Source organism: Vanacampus margaritifer, chromosome 9 (assembly GCF_051991255.1).
Source record: "Vanacampus margaritifer isolate UIUO_Vmar chromosome 9, RoL_Vmar_1.0, whole genome shotgun sequence".
Taxonomy (NCBI): domain Eukaryota; kingdom Metazoa; phylum Chordata; class Actinopteri; order Syngnathiformes; family Syngnathidae; genus Vanacampus; species Vanacampus margaritifer.
This window is the reverse complement of record NC_135440.1, coordinates 21,805,937-21,826,471: the sequence shown is the minus strand read 5'-3', so window position 1 is coordinate 21,826,471 and position 20,535 is coordinate 21,805,937. Positions and strand designations below refer to the sequence as shown.

Below are 20,535 nucleotides of genomic sequence, written 5' to 3'. Positions count from 1 at the left end.
GCATATAGCAGGGTAGCTCTATTCTTTGGCTCACCTTAATGATATATTATGAATGTATGATTAACATGTGATAGTGGATTGTTGTTAGCTTTGCAAAGCCTTGTTAGCAAAAAACACGTTTTGTTGGTGTGCCTTCTTGAAAATAAGTCATGACTCAAGTGACCAGCAGGTGAATGCAAAGACATAAAAACTTTATTAGACTTGGAGCAAATGGGCAGGGCAGCACACGGCCGAGGTCACTTCCACCAGAGGGCCCCCATAGGCACCAGCCACACCCCAATCCCCAGCAGGATGATTACCTTGGACCCCAGAGAAATAATCAGCATAAGCAGGATAAGGGGCGGCGCTCCATCCTTGGTTGGGGGTGACGGAGGGGGAAGCATGTAGAGAGTAGCTTTGTCTTTGCCGAGCGGATTGGAGGCAGAGCATGTGACCTGCTTTCCGAGTTCGACATCCTGCAGCCGGCTAATAACGAGGTCGGCACCTAGATTCAGCGGGCCCACTGTAGAACCTTCCAGCGGGTGCTCGGGGCTTAGCCACTGGATGTCAGGAGGCGGCGAGCCTGCCACGCGGCACTCTGCCGTGTAGCTTAAACCTTCGCCTGCCTCCACCTGCAGGGATAGGATGTTTGGCGGTGCTGTGGAGGGAAACACAAATGTGACAAATGCAAACCAGTTCAAGAGGTTCTTGTTAAGGACTTACCCTCCACCCTCAGGCGGGTCCCCTGGTTGTCCTCCACGCTCTTATGATCCCTTCCCTCCACCTCCAGCCCACAGTAGTAGCGCCCGCTGTCCCCCAGGGCGGCGCCATTGATACGAAGGGACAGATCATGCTGGCGGGGGTCACCCTCCAGCCGGTACCGCGCGTCCTGCTGGGGCCCGGGCACGCAGACGGGGACTTTACCAGTGCAGCGGTAGAGGACGGTGACACCCTGACCGCCACCCAGACGCCAGCGCACCTGCAGTGAGGCATGAAGGGAATGCGGCGGGTGGCTGAAGGTGCAGGGTAGCACCACTGGGTGGCCCGCAAGGCCCCGCACCTCTGCTTGCATGTGCACCGCCCACACACCTTCTTCGAAGCTCCACACTGTGGGGAGGAACACATGAGCAAGTTGCACTGTATGAACACATGAATACAGGAAAACAGAAAAGTCAACATATACTGTAAACATGAAAGCGTGAAAATAAATAACATAAATTCATCAAATGACATGAGCATATTAATATGCATATGTGTGGCTCAGCTCACCTCCATTCGCAACAAATAACAACGACATGCAGAGCAACACCTCCATGATGGACGAGTGATTGTGTGTGTGTTTTTCCAGCGTGACTTGTTTTATTTTGAGGAAGTTTTCTTGTCTTTGTAAAAAAAAAGAAAAGAAACAGAACTACAAAGAATGTCACTGGAAGTTATACAGGCCAAAAATACATAACATTTATCTAAATTTAAGGGGGAAAAAAACTCCAAAATTCCCCAAAAATCTCCCCCAAGCAACAAAAGCCCTCTCACACTCAACCAAAAAAAAAAAAAAAAATCTTTCACACATGTTATATTTTACCGAGTTGTGGGGCCTATACGATCTTGTGGGGCCATTTTGATGGGCCCAACAAGTTTAGACCTCTTTTTGAGGGTCAAGACTTGATTTTAGAGTTTAGGTTTGAATTGGGTTATGGTTGAGGTTAGGGTAGGGAATGGGGGTACGCAATCATTTTTGATGCTTGAGGTTAAGGGAAGGTGCTAGGAAATGCATTATGTCAATGTGATGCCCCCACAAAGATAGTAAGACAAACCACAAATACAGTACTAGGGGGCGACTTCACGGAGGTGTTTCTAGTCTAGTTTCAGTCTTTGTCTTTGTCTTTTGTTGACATAATATATATATTTTTTGTCTTTTTGTAGCGTTTATTGTATTTTTTGTCAACTTTGTAGTATTTTTCAATCATACTTCTGGACTCTTTTTAGTATTTTTGTACACCTTTGTTGCCTCCATGAGATCTGAAATCTTCCCTGTGCGCTAGCCATGCTAACACTTAACACTTAGCAGGGTAGCTAATAGCTATATGCTTTGGCTCACGTTAATGATAAAGGAATGAATGGTGGATTGAACAGTGGCATCCTGACTACCAGATGCAAGCGCACCTGCAATGAGGCATGATGGGAATGCGGCTGAAGGTGCAAGAACTGAACTACAAAGAATGTCATCAGAAGTTAAGAGGTGCCATATAGGCCCAACAAAACAACATATATATATATATATATATATATATATATATATATATATATGTAAACAACAACAAAAAACTCTGAAACTCACCGAAACCTCATCCCCCAAGGTCCGGTAAGTTTGTTGTTATTATTAGCTACCGTCCTTGAGTGTGTGTCTGTGTGTGTATGATTATCTTGTAACTAGCCAGTCAGTGTCCTGTGACCCGTTTCCTTCCTGAATTGCTGTGGGGGCCCAGCGTTGATGTGTGTTTATGCGGTTCCACATGCATTTGGGCTTGTGTGTTCAACATGTGTGTGTGTTTGCTTTGGTGTGTGTGTGTTCTGTTGCTGCTGATCACAGGTGAGTTGTGTTTCTGGATCATTCCGTCATTCTAACACAATGTTCCAATTGGTTTGACCCGTCTTCGTGGTCCTACTTCCTGTTTAGCATGTGAAACTAGCTGCGGATATTAGCATGTTGACGTGCAGCATTTTTGAATTAGCATGTAGCCATGGAAAGTTAACATGACGTGAAACTCAACTCTGAAATAAACAGGTGTAACAAAATGCTTTAACATGACAATATTTAAATGGATAATAAAACATTTATGTTGATAACAAAAGAGAGTTTAAAACTACACAATCAACCGTTTTTTGTTTTTTTTTAGCAGCTGGTAGATGTCAACATCATGATGTGAAAGTAGGTAGCCACATAAGCTAAGCATGTTGATGTGAATGCAGTTAGCTACATTAGCATGTTGACAGGGAAGCACTAGGTAGATATATTAGCATGTCCACATTTGTATGTTGATGTGAAAGCCGTTTGATACATTAGCATACTGACATGTAATGTTGCATTCGAGGATAGTCGGAAGTCAGTTCAAACTAGTTCAAACCAGGAAGTGTGTACGGGAGCTTGAACTCAGAAATTCAACTTGCAAAGTCGGGAAAAAAAAGTATCCCGACTTCATCGACGGACGACAGTTGACGTCCCTCTACAATGGCGACCCCTTTGGGAACTGTAGACATTTAACAGTTTCAATTTATATTTTTACTGTTTTTGAATTTACTTTTAAGTATATAGATGCCATATAACTATGTGTAGTTAAATGAATAACACTGATAATGATTGTGTGAAATATATTGGAACGTTTCACTCCCTTCCAGCTCTTGAGATAAGAATGTGTATGTTTTAAAAGTTGTCACAGTTCTTAATGTCATTAGTCATTTGGTCGTAAAAACTGAAGGTCCAAGGTCAAAGCCTGTCTACATCATTTCTCCGAGCTGGTGGGGAGCTGAAGTAAACATATCGGTATATCATATGTCTGCTTATTATAATCACTAACTCTTTGTCAAGTCTGAGAGGCGGAGAGAAACCTTTTTCAAGTATAAAGCGAGTGGGTGTTTTCCATATTACACACACTTGGGGCTTGACATTGCTTTCGAATGTAAGCTTTCATCCTGTGTCTTAAGAGCTCTTAATAAATCCTTGCAAGGAAAACTTCTTCATGAGATCTCAATTCTGAATTTATTGGACACGCAAAATATTACACTTGATAAAGTAATGAAATAATGCCTTCAAAACACAGACCGTGAATGGTAAAAGACAATTTACTCGAGTATTAAACTAGATAGCTTTCTTCATTCATAAATATTCGACATAACTTGGCGTAACACAACGTAACTGACAGTATGCCGCTAACTCCCTGCATTAAATTATACGATGAACTATTGAACTGTATGAAATAACAATAAATGAAGCAAAATTGTGAGAAGGCAAGTTTGTTGGAGGTCAAAATGAGTTTTGAGAACCAAAATAAAAAACAATTTATCAATATCCGCCATTTTGGTGGTTTAGTTTAGCCTCTGACGCTTTCAGGTCAGAATTGGGAAAAAAACGACTCGGACATATCCGACTTCTGACCATCCTCGAATGCAGCTTGGGTACAGAGTTTGCGTACTTTTGCCACGTCTTGTCCCGGTACAGGAAGTGTGCCATCATCCTCAATGACTCTGCGTGTCTCTGAGGAGGTCAACGTGTTGCGAGGACAAGATGCCATCCTGGAATGCTCCATCATTTATTCCAAGCAGGACCGTTACGCCGGCATCATCAAAGTGAGCTGGATCCCCAGAAAGGCCACCAATAAGCAATTTTACCAATGTGAAGTAAAGAACGACTCGCTGGCAACGTCGGTTGATTGCCTGGGCTTGGGCCGCTTCTCGTTAGCCGGCGTTGCCCGCCAGGGGGTGGTGTCGCTTCGCATCAGAAACGTCAAAGTGATTGATGAGGGTGCGTACTTCTGCAAAGTGGCTCTGGACAATGGAAAGTCGGAGACGAAAGAGTTGACGCTGAAGGTACAAGGTAAAGACTCACCTCTATAGGTGGACTTCTTGTTTGGTCTTAAGGGGATTTGTTGGCAAGTTAGTATTTTTGCAATTCCTATTAAAAATTGTGTTCCTTAACAGCCCTAATTATTTCCCCTCCTTGTTTTTTCTTCTTCTTCTGTCAGTGAGGCCTGCGATCCTGAGCCTGTCATTGGTCACCGGCAGCCCCAGCACCCCCCAGAGGCTGCAGTGTATAGCGGAGGGCCAACCGCCACCAAACATCACCTGGCTTTCGGCATCTGGGGGCCCATTGGTGACAGCGATAGAGTCGCACGTGCAGACCTCATTGGCTGGTTCATACGTGAACAGCTCCGTCCCATTCGAGCAGCAGGACGAGTGCACCTGCCGGGTGGAGAACGCGCTGGGGCGGGCCGAGCAGACCTACCGGCCCGCAAACATGGCCAGGGACGTGGCCCTGGTTTGTGGTGGCATCGCTGCGGCGGTGCTACTGTTGACCACAGGGGGCGTTATCGTCCACCGGATGAGGCGCAGAGGTGAGGCAACAAAATGGTCGTAGGGGCTGTGTCATGTGACATTGAGATGATGATGTTTTTCTCACTCAGCTCGAAATCACGATGCTCAGATTCAACAAAACAGTCAAACACGTGAGTGCAAGCCTTTACTCAACCTCACACATGAGCATATTAAACGACATGAACTTGGACCCATGAACTCCTACTGTAAACACATGAACACAATATATTGAAATTAACATGGAAACATGAGTTTACAGTATGACCATGAACAAATGAATACAACACACATTGGTATGAGAGTTTTTTTTTGAAAGGTTTTTGTTGCATGTGAGAGTTTATTTAGTGTGAGTGTTTTTTGTGATGGAGGTAATTGTTGTGAGAGTCTTTTTGTTGAGAGCAAGAATTTCTTATTGTGAGAGCATTTTTTGGTGTGTGAGAGTTTTTGTGTGTGTGTGAAAGATTTTTTGTGTAAGTGGATTTTTTTTTTTGCTGTGTATGAGAGATATTGCTACTGGACATGAGAGTTTTTTGTGTTCTTGAGATTTTTTTCCTTGAGAGAGGTGTTTTGGTGTTTGTGAGAACATTTTTGGTACATTTGAGAGTTTCTTTTTTTGCTCATGGCAGTTTTTATTTTATTATTTTTATATGATATTTTTGGACCAGTGATTTTTTTTAGTTAATTGTGTGTGTGTGTGTGCGTGCGTGTGTGTGTGTGTGGGCGCGCGTGTGCATTTATATCACATCATGGGGACCATTTTCTGGGTTTTTAGTATCATTGTGGGGACCAGGTGTCCTTGTGGGGACATTTTGGTGGTCCCCATGAGTCCAAACCTCTTTTTGATGGTCAAAACTTGGTTTTAGAGTTTAGGTTTGAATTGGGTTTTGGTTGGGGTTAGGGTAAGGCAGTCAGTTGTGATGGTTAAGCTTCGGGTAAGGGTCTAGGAAATGCATTATGTCAATGAGATGTCCCCACTAAAAATGTAAACCCAACATGTGCGTGTGTGTGTGCCTACGTGTGTGTGCGCGTGTAAATCAGAGGATTGCCTACCGCATTCCTCCCAGAGTCCAGTCGGCGGCGCTGTTGAGCTACAAACTGTTTATAGCACTCTTGTTCTTCCAGAGTCCCGTGAGTGTTACCAGTTTTCCGAGATACGCTTGAAATGCTTTTAAATCCATGTTAAAAACCTAAAACATTTATTTCCAATACATCACTGCAATCTAATGTATACTACAATATTTTTTAAATATTCTGCAGTATGTATAACAAGTGGTCTGATATGTGTGTAATTGGTGCTTATGTTGTTGCAGGCGAAGGCATTCCGTCCACACACAGACATGAAGGTGAGAGACAAAATCACCACTTTCTGTCATTAGTCATTTTATTTTTGCAAGGTTTGAAGGAAGGGGAGTCTTTTGCGGTGTTTGGTCAGACATTTTGTTGTCTTTTGTAGATTTTTTTTTTAAATGCTGTAGACTTTTTGTAGTCTTATGTAGTCCATTTTAATTTGTAACATTTTGTAGTGATTGTAGTATTTATACTTTTTAAATATACTTTTTGTAGTGTAGGCTATTTCACCAATTTATAGTCTTCTGCAGTTCTTTTAAATATTTTGGAGTGTTTTAGATGCCAGATTTTGATGAACTCTCTCTTTTCAGATATTTTGTACTCGACTGTGACATCTCATTAGTAATCGCCTTCGTCATCTTGTCATCAAGTTGTGTGTTCATCTCCAAGCTTTTGTTCTGCACTGGTGGCAAAGGGACGGAGTCAGAATAAAAATGTTTGCAAAGGAGTTTGGGTTTGTTTGTTCTATCAATCAATCAATCAATTTTATTTCATTCATTTTTAAAAGAAAAAAGACAATAAAAAGCAATATTCAAATTCAAAGTAAAGCAAAAGAATGAAAGGGGACAGAGAGAAGTAAAACTAGAAGTAAATACATTTTGTTTCTGTTTTGTTGATTGCGTTCAGGGTTGAATATGAGCTCACTGGGTGCAAAGTTCGATCGTACTACACTTGTCAATAAGATAAATAAAAGTGGGTAACATGATAACTTCATGAATCACTGCACTACGCTTTGTATTCATGTTATTAAACCGCTTGATACATGCTTTATATAATTTAAAATAATAATAATAATAATCGCATTCTTTACAAGTTATGTATTAATCTGTCTTTTATTGTGAAAGACATCACCGAACTGCGCGTGTGACTGTGCTTTTGTTGTGAAACGTCAGCGGAAGTGTGCATCCGAGTTGGGCGTGTGTTTTGGCGCCTTCCGCACTGAAGCATTTTTAACAAGACCGACCGGACTTATTTTTATTTTGTTGTCAAATATTTCGTAAGTTTGTTTTTAGCAGGCAGGCTAAGATGTCTCACACGGTCAGCCCGACCAACACCGGGAGGACTTCCGCATCCGACGGCGCCTTCAACCTGGGGTACATCCGAACCATCCCGGGACTGCTCAAGATGGCCCAGATGGTCAGACACTGCACAACAACAATTACACTACAGCACTTAGCGACAAAAAAAAGACGCCTATAGCTTACCTGCTAACAACGCTAGCACCAAACCAACAGGGGCGGGTTGGGGGGGAGGGGGGGGGGGTGCTGTGCAGACACGAGGTGGAATCCTGTGGGTGCGGTTTCTCACTCACACTCTCTCTCACACACACGCACGCACACACACACACACTCTCATACAGTACAGGATGACAAACTGTAGAGGGATACTAATGATACACACTCTAAACATATGACTATGAACATTATGTTGTGCAACTATTGCATGAGTAACAGACATGGAATGATAAGAATTAGGGGTGAACAATTTTTCCTCTCAATATTGTAACTGCTATTTAACATGCTATTATTTTTTCAAGGTACTCTTCCTATGTATTTATAAATAATTACAAGCAATTAATTAATTTGTGTTACAATAAACTATCAGATTTACAATGCACAAATATTTTGGTTTTAGGTCAGTTTTTTTTTTTTTAAAAGGCAAATGAACCACGAATTAATATGAAAGACAGATTATTTATCCACAGCACTGGTCCACAACAACAACCGGTCTGCGAGTCACTCTGGACTGGGCCACAGCGGGCGCACAAACAACAATCTTACAGTACTGTACTTGTGGTTTGTCCGAGGCTCAAAGACATTTTATTTTGAAAAGTGACTGGATTCTGTTTCAAGCGTCTATGACGCATTCTTAACATATATCAATATGCTAATTATCTTGGTCGCTAATGTTAATATTAAATCCACAAGCTAGCAAAATCAGTCAAAACAAAAAACAAACATGCCGTATTTGGAAAGTTTCTGATGTCAAGACAAGAGCCTATGACCAAGAAGAAAAAGAAAGGTGCATTCGCAGGAGACCTACTTGAAATATGGATTTATGGCGACGATTGATTCACACTTGTGCTGCTAAAACAGCTAGATTAAAAATACACCTTGGAATTGTAGCATTTTAATAATTTGCCAATTGCCGTGACTTTGACTTGCAGGCTTTTAAGCATTCGCTATAAGGACAAAAATCGACCAAACTTTTTTCACGCTAGTGTGGTCGAATGGAAGCCTAAGATGTCATTATCATTAACCAAGTGACGTGTGTTTTTGTGTCTCCTCCAGGTGGCGCTGCTGGTCACCTTCCTGTGCGTGCACTGTGCACGGGGCTGGCCCAACTGGGCGGCATTCCAGTATTTTGAGGTGGTGGCCGTGTGGTTTCTGGTGGTTCTCCTGGTCTTCTTCCTCATGCACTTGTGCCGCCTGCAGGCCAAGATGGCCTGCATCAATTGGCCGCTGACCGTAAGCCACGCCCACATTCATGGCGCTCCACGTCAACTTCACATAGCAGGTCATTTTCATGCTCCTTCTCGTCCTCTTATTCCTTTTTCTTCTCTCCTCCTCTTCTTTCTTCTCTTCCTTCTTCACTTTCTTGTCATCCTCCTGTTCCAATTTATTTGAAGGAATTCTTCCACTACTCCGTGGGTACAGTGCTGATCTGCATCGGTTCCATTGTGGCGGCGGTGAAGAGTGGGGGGGTGTCTGCCCTGGTGGCGGCATCTGTAAGTACAACACTCATCTTGCCATGTTTGTTGTCATATTTGTATGTTTTTTTTTCTTGTGGGTGATATCATTTTTATGTGAGTTTTTCTTGTGTGTCACTGTGATCATGTTTGTATCTTGTCATAATTGTCTTATTGTTGTGTGTTTTTTGTCTATGCCATGTCAGGTGTTTGGCTTTATCACAACCTTCCTGATGGCGGTCAGCTTATGGACGTCTTACAGTGTCTCTTGTGGACCCCACCACACTGGTATTTAATGGTGTCATTATTATTATTTTGATTAATTACTAATAGTAATTATTATTGTTAATAGTTTACATGATTGTTTTTGAAAGTTGGTCAGACATCTTGTGGTTTGTCTTAACGGTCCCGTAATAGCATCCTCCTCCTAGCAGTGCTAGCTGCGCTAATAATGGTAATGTCATGCCGTGTGATTTAAAAACAAAACAAAACATGGGAGTCACATGAATTTAATTTCATGTGTGCAGGCGCGGCCGTGTAATGGCCAGAAACAAGATTGGCTGCCTCTGGAGCCGGCTCACTTTTCTGCCTCGCAACCAGCCAACAAGCCAAAGTGATCGAATGAGAGTTGGGAGACGAGAAGCTGATCCAGGACCAATCTTGTTTAAAAAAAAAAAAAAAAAAAGTTGGAATGTTGCTGGTGCTTCAGAGGTTCACCTTCACATCAATGTTACCCCACAACAATAACAGGTGCGAACAATAGGTAGTCAACTTCCTGGCTACATTTCCCATCATGCTCGCTGCTTGGTGAAAATATTGCTTTATTGTTGCTTTTTTTATTAGAGGCAATGAGAGAGCGCAACACCCTCTGTTGGCTGCTTTGTGCCATAACAACTTGCCTGTTTTTTTTTTGTTTTTTTCATTTAAATGTTCACTGTTTACAGTAACCTCACAAACGGACATGATGTTGAACCACCTTCATCATCCTCCTAATTTATGCACTGAGCTAGAGTAAAGTGCTGAAGCACTTTTCACATAATCAGCCACGCTGGGCTATAGAAATGTTAGCATTCAGAATGCTAACGTTTCAAACAAATGCAATGATGAACCACCTTTAGCATCATTGTCATCTGCGCTACGCTAGGCAGAAGGAGTGTTAGTATTTAGCATGCTAACCTCGAATGTCAAGTACGCAACGCTGACTCGCCATCATCATCAGCCATGCTAGGCTAAAAAAAAGTATGAGCATTTAGCATGCTAATCTTGCAAGAGGACGTAATGCTTAACCACCATCATCATCATCAGCCTTATGCTACACTAAGCTGAGAAAGTATTTGCGCTTAGTGCGCTAAAATTGCAAACAAACTGAATCTCTTTTTCTTCATCAGCCACACGCCGCGCTTGGCTAACGAAGCATTAGCATAAAGCATGTTAACCTCGCAAACAGATTCAAGGCTGAACCACCACCATCAGCCACGCTAGGCTAAGGAAATGTTAGCATTTAGCATGCTAACTTACACTAACCTAGTGCAATGTGTCAGTGTGCCAACAATTACCTCCTTACGGGTTACATGCACACGCAAGCTGTTGTCAAGGCAACAGGCGGGCCAGCGTGCACGGTGCTAGTCTTTAAACGTACGTACCACCAACGACATGAAGTTTACACAATGATGATGAATATGGTGATTACTATTACAAAAATGTGAAAGCACAGACACACACGAGTCAACAGACTTAACAATAAGAACACCTTGGACGTTTATATTCAGTCGCAGTCATGTTTGTGTGCCAGCTAACATCATGTGACCTGAATGTGCAACTCTGTGACCAATCACATGCTCTCATTGACGTTTATGCCAAATCATTTGTCAGAAGCAGAGAATAAGTTTGAAGGCCCGCTATAAGTTAGTTATATTATTAGCATTGTTTATAAGGGTGGGAGCTCAAAATACCCATTTATTTTAATTTTATTTTTTGCAAATGTGTATATACTGGTGTAAAATGTGTCTTTTAGGGGTCCCCAACATAACCCCATAAAACTCCCTCAGTAGTGTCCTTGGAATGTCGGGGGAAAAATAAACCCTCAACACCAGTTTGATCAATATCATCTATCTCAACAACCCATAAAAGAAATTGAACAGCAAATGTGACATTTTGTTTTGAAAAAGCCTCTCTAGAGTCAATTAACTTTGAAAAGTCACCCCCTGACACCAGTCGCACCGATGGACGCAAAATTGGATCCATCAAAACAGGACACACGAGAAAGTCAAAAGTACCTAGACCTGAAATTGAACAGAAAATGAGCCATTTTTGTTTGAAGCAGCCACTTTGGGTGAATTCCCTCAGTTGTGACCCTTGAAAGCTTTAAAACAGAAAGGACCCGTGTCACACAAGAAAAAGTCACAAGACCCAGACCTGAAATTGAACAGGAAGTTGTTTGTTTGTCTTGGTTTGAAGCAGACATTTGTGGCAAGTTCCCTCAGTATTGCTCCCTGGAAAAAAAGAAAAAGAAAAAAAAATCAACCCCTGGCTTCCAGTTTGACTGATCACCCTGAAATTTGGTGGACCTTTCTATCATAACAGAATGCATGAAGAAGTCTGAAGCACCCATGCCTGAAATTGAACAGGAAGCCACATATTTTGGATTTTGGTGTGAAGCAGTCACTTTGGGGCGAATTGCCTCAGTAGTGTCCACTGGAAAAGTTACACACTCACACACACAAAATCCACCCTGGATACTAGTTTCACCGATCAACCTGATATTTGGTGGGCATGTCAAATAAGAGGATGGACAAAACCGTCTCAAGGTCCCATGCTAAAAATGAATAGCAAGTAGACCATTTTGTTTTTGAAACAGCCATTTTTGGGAGCGTTTTTTGCAACATCTCATACAAGGGAGTTCATCCAAATGAACCCGTAATCACAAACCGGTATGCTAGACAGATGGACGGCACTGAATTGCCAAGATTTTTTTTTTTTACCTGCTCCAGCCAATGTGGGCAGAGCATCAAAGTTTGATGATCGTTTTTAAGGATTTGCCATGGACAAGGGGACGTGAGGGCCCCTTTCATTGCTCCCTGCCGCTTTTATATTTTCTTTTTATTTCCTTAATGAGATAAATGGATGTCCCTTGAAACATGAATTGAAGTATGATAAATTGTCCTTACTAGCTCACCTTCAATAGCAACATTAGCCACATAGCATGTCCAGTGTATAATTACGCACGTTAGCCGTTGGCAAGTGCTGTATACAAATCATTTCTATTATGCTGGTTTTACACTTTTTGAAGAAAAAAAACCATGTGAAACTTGTTTTTACGAGTAATATAAACTTTTATTTATGACAGAATTTTTAATATTTGCACATACGTCAAAGTTTGCCACAATGAAAGTTTGTTTTAGTGTTTGGTAAGTGGAATGATTTAGTGACAAACATTTCTTGCCTAGCAGTTGATAACATTTCAAACTTCCGCAAGTGATGATTGTATCAAAAAAAAAAAAGGATTAAAAACTGTGATTGTATCCTACCACAACACGCACATTTATATCCTGTCTTCCAGTGAATGTTCGAATCCTGCTGCAACTTTTGCTTTTTATGCTAATTACTATGATTGTTTAGTTTGTGTGCACATGTGGGCTTAAAAACCCCAACAGAATTGCTCTTTTCATAGCTTCATTTTTCCAAAAGTGCCTTATTGTGACACTTGATGGAGCAGTTAGCCCTGTAGCGGCTAGGCTGCGAGCTAGCCTGATGCTAAGAGACAAAGGAGCACAGTATTTACGCGTGCTTTCAAGTTTGACATTGTGATGTCCTGCATGTTGTCAATTAAACCATTGTTGCACCAAAGTGTGACTCCTATTTGACCAATGTTGTCATAATACACCTATAAAACCATCCATATTTTTTATTTTATTTTTGTCCTATTTAGTTGGAGGCTGTCCAAGGTGAGTTCTGGCGAGAGGTGGCATACAGAGAGTAAATGTGAAGAAACAAAAAAAAATAAAAAATTTGCTAAATAATGAAAACACGTTTGTTAAATAAGGACCACGGCATGCCGTACTTGCACGAGCTGACCGCTAGAGGTCACTATTTAACAAGCTTGCAGTCAAGCACCCTTAATCTGCGGTCAGACAACATCTGCTCACCTGGTCAACTTTTAACTTACCGCTGACCACACCATGTCACCTGTCAAATCACATCACGTGACAAAGGAGCAGCGAAGTTACACATAAATGGTGAATCATGGGAAATAACACAAACGAACATGCAGATAAAAAAACAGGCAAACACTTGAACAAACAAACAACCAACCATAAACACACGGCAAAAAAACAAAAACACACAACATACGTGATCATATACACACAGCCACACACACACTAACAAACACACAGAAATAGTCCCAAAGACTTTAAGACTATAGAATACAGACACACACATGCTCACATAAACACACACAAGCAGACAGACAACATAAGGACATAAACACACACAGACAATCATGCAAAAATATACACATACAAACAAACACACACAAAAAGACATACTGTATTCACATACACAGTACACACACACACACTGTGCATTTATTGGCATACACACACTCTCACACAAACTCACATAGACACAAACACACGAGTGACATCATACACTAACTTTAACCTTTGCCTTGAAGTCTCGACACATTGGATCAATGGACCGAACCGAGCCTGTCGCTAGGAATCAAACCTGTGCAGGAATTTCACCATGCTGTTGCTACGACAACTCGTGATTTCCAAACAAGAAGTAGCCGAGCAGCCAGAGCAGGAATCCGCAGCCATCTGATTGGTAGAACACTCATCACTCAACACCGCTTGCTTATCAAAAGTTTGGAAACAAACTGTTTGGTGATGTCACCTGTCCATCAGGGGTCGTATCCATGACAACAAAGGCGTGTTAGTCCCACCCCTTCACCTGACACCGGCGTCCCGGAAAAGCTGCTATCTGATTGGTTGTTGCTCGGCCTCCACCGCATGGATGACAGGTGAGGAAATAGTTGCCATGGCAACACGGCACTCCCATCTGCGTCTATGCGCTTAACTACAATTACATGTTTGTTGCTCTACTTTTATCATCACAGCGTGAAGGTGAGCATCATCATCGTCATATGTGTCAGTGGATCATGTGAGCTGATGTTCTGAGATCCATTTGTTTCGTCGTACGCCAGCACACACCTTGTCAAGAGTTCAAAGGTTAGTTTCATGCTGATTCTTAATGGCGGGAAAACTCGCACACAGATACCATACACATACACACACACAAACACACACGTATTCATATGCACACATACATGTTCACATACAGAGGTGAGATGTTATAATTGGTGAAGGATGATGACAACGATGACGAGCTGAACGTTGATGCTTGTTAGCTCCGGTGTGAAAAAGTCGCAACGGCAGTTAGTGGAACATTAAGCGCTGACAACGTCGCTAATTAACACATGAAGCTTGACAGCTTATGACAGCCGCCAAGCACATAGTCACGTCATCGCTTGCTAGCACGCTGTGCAGACATGATGTAAACATGTGAAACAAACTTCAATGGACATGCCATCAGAGCCTTTCGAACCAACTGATGTATCCCAACCATTAGGGACACCAGAACCATCAGAACTTTGGGTCTGAGCCCGCGTTTCTGCAAAGGAACCAATTTGACATTTGAGAGGGGGGGAATGTAGAGGCGGAGCTAACAAAATGTGTGATGACCAATCAGCATGGAGTCCATGTTACATGTTTAGGTTGGATTAGGGTTTGGCAAGTTTCACAAACGTCATGTTACATTAGTTGCACATTTTTACAAGGCCCACTTGTTTCACATTACAAATGTTTACACATGTTAAAAGAAACCCCGACTGTAATGACAAGTTTGCGCTATATTATTTATTTGGTTGTTCATTTTTCAAAAATCATTTCAAGTTATGTTAGGAACAACCAAATAAATAATATAGAGCAAACTTGTCATGACAGTCTGGGTTCCTTTAAAATTTTTTTACCGCTATTACACATTAGCCATGTAACATATGCTACGTATGTTACATGTTGCGTTATGCTCAATATGTTTCTAATGGTTACAAATGCTATGCATTGCTGCACATTTAATTAGTAACACGTGGTGTACGTTTTACATGTTGCACATGTTGCAATATATTACAACTGTTGCATAATATTAGACATGTTGGACATGTTCCACATGTTGTGCATAATATTGGGGCCGGGGGCGGGGTGTGTGGTGAGATGCTTGGGTGACCTCAGGGAAGTTTTGTTGTTGTTGTTGTTGCTGTATTAATAGAAAATGTAATTGAACCTCCACTGCAGTAGGTGGCAGTGACGCTCTCATTGTCAAAGAACTTACAACAATTTTACAAAATATTTTCTTCTTCCTGGAGGGGGGCGTAGCAAAAAACAATTGAGGGGCACTGATTTATATGTATACATTTTACATGGACTGTTTATTACAGTCAGTGGCAATGCACATGGATGGCAGTTTGACCCGTTTGAAGCCAGGAGCATTAAAGCAGCAAATATACTTCATCCCTTGTGGTCAAGCACACATATTGAATGTGTTAGCGTGTCTATGTGTGTGTGACATTGGGTGTCATTAATCAGGGTTCAGTGCTGGAGGTTGGTGTGTGTGAAGTACTGGCCAGTGTGAGAGATATCGCATTCGGGTTTTGGTGCTGCTGCGTTGCCACGGTAACCACAGAGCAATCATTATGCTGATGGGATTTCTACGACATCTCAGCGGGGCGGAGCTACAATCAGTTGGAAACAACTGTGCGGTGGGGGGGGGGGGGGGGCGATTTTTTTAAATCTCTTATACAGTATAGCATGACAAAAAAAAAGTTAAGACATTACATTGATATAACAATAATCCAACACGTGATGTCATATCATTCAAGTTAGTCAGGCTGGTCGTGGAGTGATATTATGAGACTAGAGTAACATTGGAGGATACCGGAGCGATATTGTGACATTATCGTGATACTTTCATGATAATGACATGACAATATAATGATATTTGCGTGATTTAATACAGCTGTTGGAGTGATATCATGATGATACTGGAATGATATCATAATGATACTGGAGTAACAGCATAGAGATTTTGGCGTGATATAATGTTATTGGAATGAAATAAGCTTGATACTGTGGTGTGACTGGTTTGTTAAAATGGTGATAGTGGGGTGATATCATGATGATACTGGAATGATGTTATGATGATACCAGAGTAATATCTTGATGATATTGGAATGATACCAGTTTTGATGCTGGCATGTTGTCATTGTGTTGGTGGTCTAATATAATGATGATATTGGAGTGATATCACGAGCATAATGGACTAATATTATGATGATTCTGGATTGATAGCATGTCATTATTGGAATAATATCAATATGATAATGGGATGATAATATGATGGTGTTGGCATAATAACATGCTGAAATTGAGGGGATATCATGACAATACTAGACTGGTGTTTAGGAGGATTCTGATGCAATAGCACTAGAAAATTTGAGTGCCATAACAGTGATACCAGATGATATCACGATAATAGAAAAAAATTAAAAGAAAGAAAATAGGATGATGATGACAGCTTTTACATATACCTATTATATACTACATACATATAACTATTACAATTATTATTATTAATATGCTTCTAATCGTTTGGAAATAGGCCAGTGTGTGTGTCTGTGTATGTTACATTAGCATGTATTAGCATTAGGCAGAGTCTTCTTTGAGTCTCTGGAATCTGTTAAAATCTGTTTGTTTGTTTTAATGTAATGAGTTCGGTGCGTGCTCATGATTGTCTCTTAACGAGACACTACACTACTCACGAGCGCATGCCGCGCACGCACACACGCTCAAGAAGGCTTCTTTTTTTTCTTTCTTTTTTTCTAGAGCTCAAGGAGGCTTCTATCTGTAATGCTAATTACGAAGGAGTGGAATTCTCGTGGATGATTTTTGTTGAATTTAAAATAATTCTACATTCTGTGCTTCAAAAATAAGTGACAAAATCACCATAATCGTAATAAAACTAATATTAAAATTGATGATGATGATTATTATTGTTGACTTTGTACTTAGACTGTCTCATAGTCTTCCTCATTGGCCCCCTCTTCTTCTTCACTTGTCAAGCCGATGAATAATTAGTTCGTTATTGATAGTGAGGAAAGCCACACATTTTAATAATGACAACGATGATGATGATGATGATGATGAAGATGATCAGTGATGTCATGTTCCGCGATAACATATTTCACACACATATTTCATGTAAATGTATGCAAATGATCCCCCCATTGGGAAGAAAAAACAAACAAACATGAAAGAAATATGTCATGACTGAAAAAAACAACAGCGTTATATTATGATTAAGTTCTTTCCTTCACTTTGATGAAGAGCCAAACACAAGTTGACATATTTTCGCTGCCCATTGCCCATATTTTATTCATTCATTCATTCATTGATAATGCCACCATCTGTTTGTTTTTATTTCATCATTTGGGACTTTGTTACAGTCCACTTGCATTGGGGACAGGCTATCTATCTATCTATCTATCTATCTATCTATCTATCTATCTATCTATCTATCTAGATACATAAATGATACTGAAAGTTTACTCAATATTGCCATAAATGAAATGTATTAATGTATGCCTCCTCTGACGTGCTCTGTATGGGTAGAAAATAAAACAAAAAACTTAACTCTCTTTAGAAGTCTTACTTGGCTAATGAATAAATAATCACATATTGTTCTAAACCCAACGCTTATTGTTCGTGCTCAGGATGTAAGGAATGTAAAAAGCTGACCTACTTTTTTCTTTTGTTTAGTATGTAACAATAATAACACACACACAAAACCCATCTGAGTGGTGTGAGTCTCCATTTCCAGGCTAACAACACGGTGCACGCAACCTCACATTTGTCCTCCAATGAAAACTGGACATTTTCATAAATTTGTTTAAAATAAAACACAAAAACAGATGCCTGGATAGGATGTAAAAATGTCCGGGCTAAAAAGGACGTTTGTTCACCGAATCTATCTATGTTACTGGCTAACAAGCTAACTGTGAACTAGCTAGCTAGCTAGCTACATAGATAGCCATCTGTCTGTCTATCTATCTATCTATCTATCTATCTATCTATCTATCTATCTATCTATCTATCTATCTATCTATCTATCTATCTATCTATCTATCTATCTATCTATCTATCTATCTATCTATCTATCTATCTATCTATCTATCTATCTATCTATCTATCCTTTTTGTACCTATGATGATTTGGTATATGGTGATATTTTCTGTTAGTGTTTTTTGATGTGAAGAAGAGGAAGGAACAGATACATTGTTTTTCAGGTTGGTCAGACAGCAAACTGAGTGGAGAAGAAGAGTCTCCGCTCCCGTTGTCATGGCAACAGCATCAGCTGCACACACACACACACACGAGTAGACAGTACACACACAGTTATGGAGTGAGAGTGCTGGCGCGTGCAATAATTAAAGTGTGTGAGGCGATATTAAAGAGGAGGCGTTTAGCCTTGAGTCTCTCCTCCACACTTTCCTCCCTATTTTGTTTTAGATCATCACATGATCTTGTGTCATTAATCACAACTAGCAACCAAGAGGAGGTGCCAACATTTCCCAATAAGCCCGATGATTCGCTCCGATGCTTTTCGGAGCTGTCCGACTTAGGGCCGCTTTTGGGAATCAATAAGTCTTTACTTACTGTATTTTCCGCTCTCACGCTCCCAACGCTACAAACTGAACGTCACAACTTACAGTTATTGCTGTTGAACCACCCACAATTGGTAAAACTTTTTTTCAGATAGTTTTAGCCCTCCCACACACTTTAAACACATTTAAAATGATTTTAAACATACTTTTTGAATATACCATCATCATTTTTGAACACATACAAAAACTATGCAAGCATAAAATATACTATATATATATGTATATATTTTCGCGTCTGTGTTCATGCATTTGACTTTAATAGTGTGACATCAGCGAGTCTGTGTGTGAGTGTCTGAGAGTGAACTTTGGCCGGCAGCACTTAAGTAGTTTTATTGTGACTCTTGTGAGTGCATCAGTCGTATGTGTGAGAGCATCTTATTAGTGAATGTGAGTGTTTAATTAGTGTGTATGAGAGCATTCCAGTAAAGTGTGAGAGTGTTTCAATAGTATGAAAGTTTTTCAGTAGTGTGTATGCACTGAAACTCTCTCATTAAAACTCTCTCATTAAAACACTCTCATTAAAACACTCTCAGGAACACTAGCGAAATGCTTTCATACACAACACTGAAATGCTCTCAAGATTTCTGAAACACTCTCACACAATACTGAAACCACTCTTTCATCCTATTGAAATGCAGCATTTCAGTTGTGCGCTTGATAGCATTTCATTAATGCATGAATGTTTCAGTTGTGTATATGAGAGCATTTCAGTAGTTTTGTTGTGAGAGTTTCAGTGGTAATGTGAGAGTGTTTTAGAAGTGTGAAAGTGGTGAGTGAGCATTTAAGTAATAGTGTGTGAGAGTGTTACACCATTAAAGCTGAAAGCATTTCTGTAACGAATGAGAGCATTTCAGTTGTTCGTGTGAGAGCAAGTTTTTCCCCTGTTGTTTCCCTGCACTGCTGCTGACCTTTTTTTTCCTTCAAGTTAAAGCAAAGACTGAGGCAAATGTTGAAATAAAAGAGAACAGCCACTTTCAAACGGTCCATCAAGTCAAACAGGAAGTGGACCTCTCAGACATTAGGTTGGCGTGCCGGCCGCTTGCCGTCACTTGCATCAGCGCCGTCGTTGCCGACGATACAGACAGAAGCAATCTGCCTCAGAGAGAGACTGGCTTGAGAGGAGGAGGAGAAGAAAATTCATCAAAGATATTTTGTCCCTCAACCGTGACGGAAAAAGTTCCATCGAGCCCCCCGGGCCGACGTGACCTCGATCGGATGAGGCCTGTTGCCAGGTGGCGCCGCCACAAAATAAAGTTCACTTATCACCACTGGACACTTCATTAGGAATACCACTCCAACACATCAAAACATATTCATGTAAACATACTTGAATATCTTCCTGTGTGTCCCTAATGAAGTGTCCTGAGGAGTGACCCACATGACAATGTCACATTTTAGCGGGAACATGCCCAATGGTCATGTTGTGTTCTCGATTTGATGAGAAGGTAAAAAAAAGGAAAGAAAAAAGAATTCAGGTCTAATTAACTTAATGACACCCTAATCAAGTCAACTAATCAGGTTGCCTTTTTATTTGTGGTGGCACCAAAACCTAATTTGATAGTGTCTTTAATGTTTCTGTGGGATAAGCGTCTCATTTATTTATTTTTCATCTTTTATAAGCCTTTCTAAAAATCTTCAAAATTAAATGTATAAT

At 40.8% G+C, this 20,535-nt stretch overlaps 3 protein-coding genes across 3 annotated transcripts; 2 read left to right on the top strand and 1 right to left on the bottom strand.

Moving 5' to 3' along the window:
- Nucleotides 1-170: 170 nt before the first annotated feature.
- LOC144058423 (sialic acid-binding Ig-like lectin 15) lies at nt 171-2,431 on the bottom strand. Its single transcript, XM_077576875.1, has 3 exons — nt 2,318-2,431; nt 703-1,086; nt 171-637 (listed from the first exon to the last, which is right to left on the bottom strand). The coding sequence occupies exons 2-3, from the start codon at nt 1,049-1,051 to the stop codon at nt 237-239; spliced, it is 750 nt and encodes a 249-aa protein (XP_077433001.1). The 5' UTR covers nt 1,052-1,086; nt 2,318-2,431; the 3' UTR covers nt 171-236.
- Nucleotides 2,395-6,857, top strand: siglec15l (sialic acid binding Ig-like lectin 15, like). The gene is made up of 7 exons (XM_077576874.1): nt 2,395-2,569; nt 4,196-4,570; nt 4,719-5,087; nt 5,157-5,198; nt 6,106-6,195; nt 6,378-6,410; nt 6,726-6,857. The coding sequence occupies exons 1-7, from the start codon at nt 2,518-2,520 to the stop codon at nt 6,755-6,757; spliced, it is 993 nt and encodes a 330-aa protein (XP_077433000.1). The 5' UTR covers nt 2,395-2,517; the 3' UTR covers nt 6,758-6,857.
- Nucleotides 6,858-7,312: 455 nt separating this feature from the next.
- Nucleotides 7,313-12,949, top strand: cmtm7 (CKLF-like MARVEL transmembrane domain containing 7). Its single transcript, XM_077576552.1, has 5 exons — nt 7,313-7,551; nt 8,706-8,882; nt 9,044-9,142; nt 9,310-9,391; nt 9,631-12,949. The coding sequence occupies exons 1-5, from the start codon at nt 7,441-7,443 to the stop codon at nt 9,642-9,644; spliced, it is 483 nt and encodes a 160-aa protein (XP_077432678.1). The 5' UTR covers nt 7,313-7,440; the 3' UTR covers nt 9,645-12,949.
- Nucleotides 12,950-20,535: the final 7,586 nt, after the last annotated feature.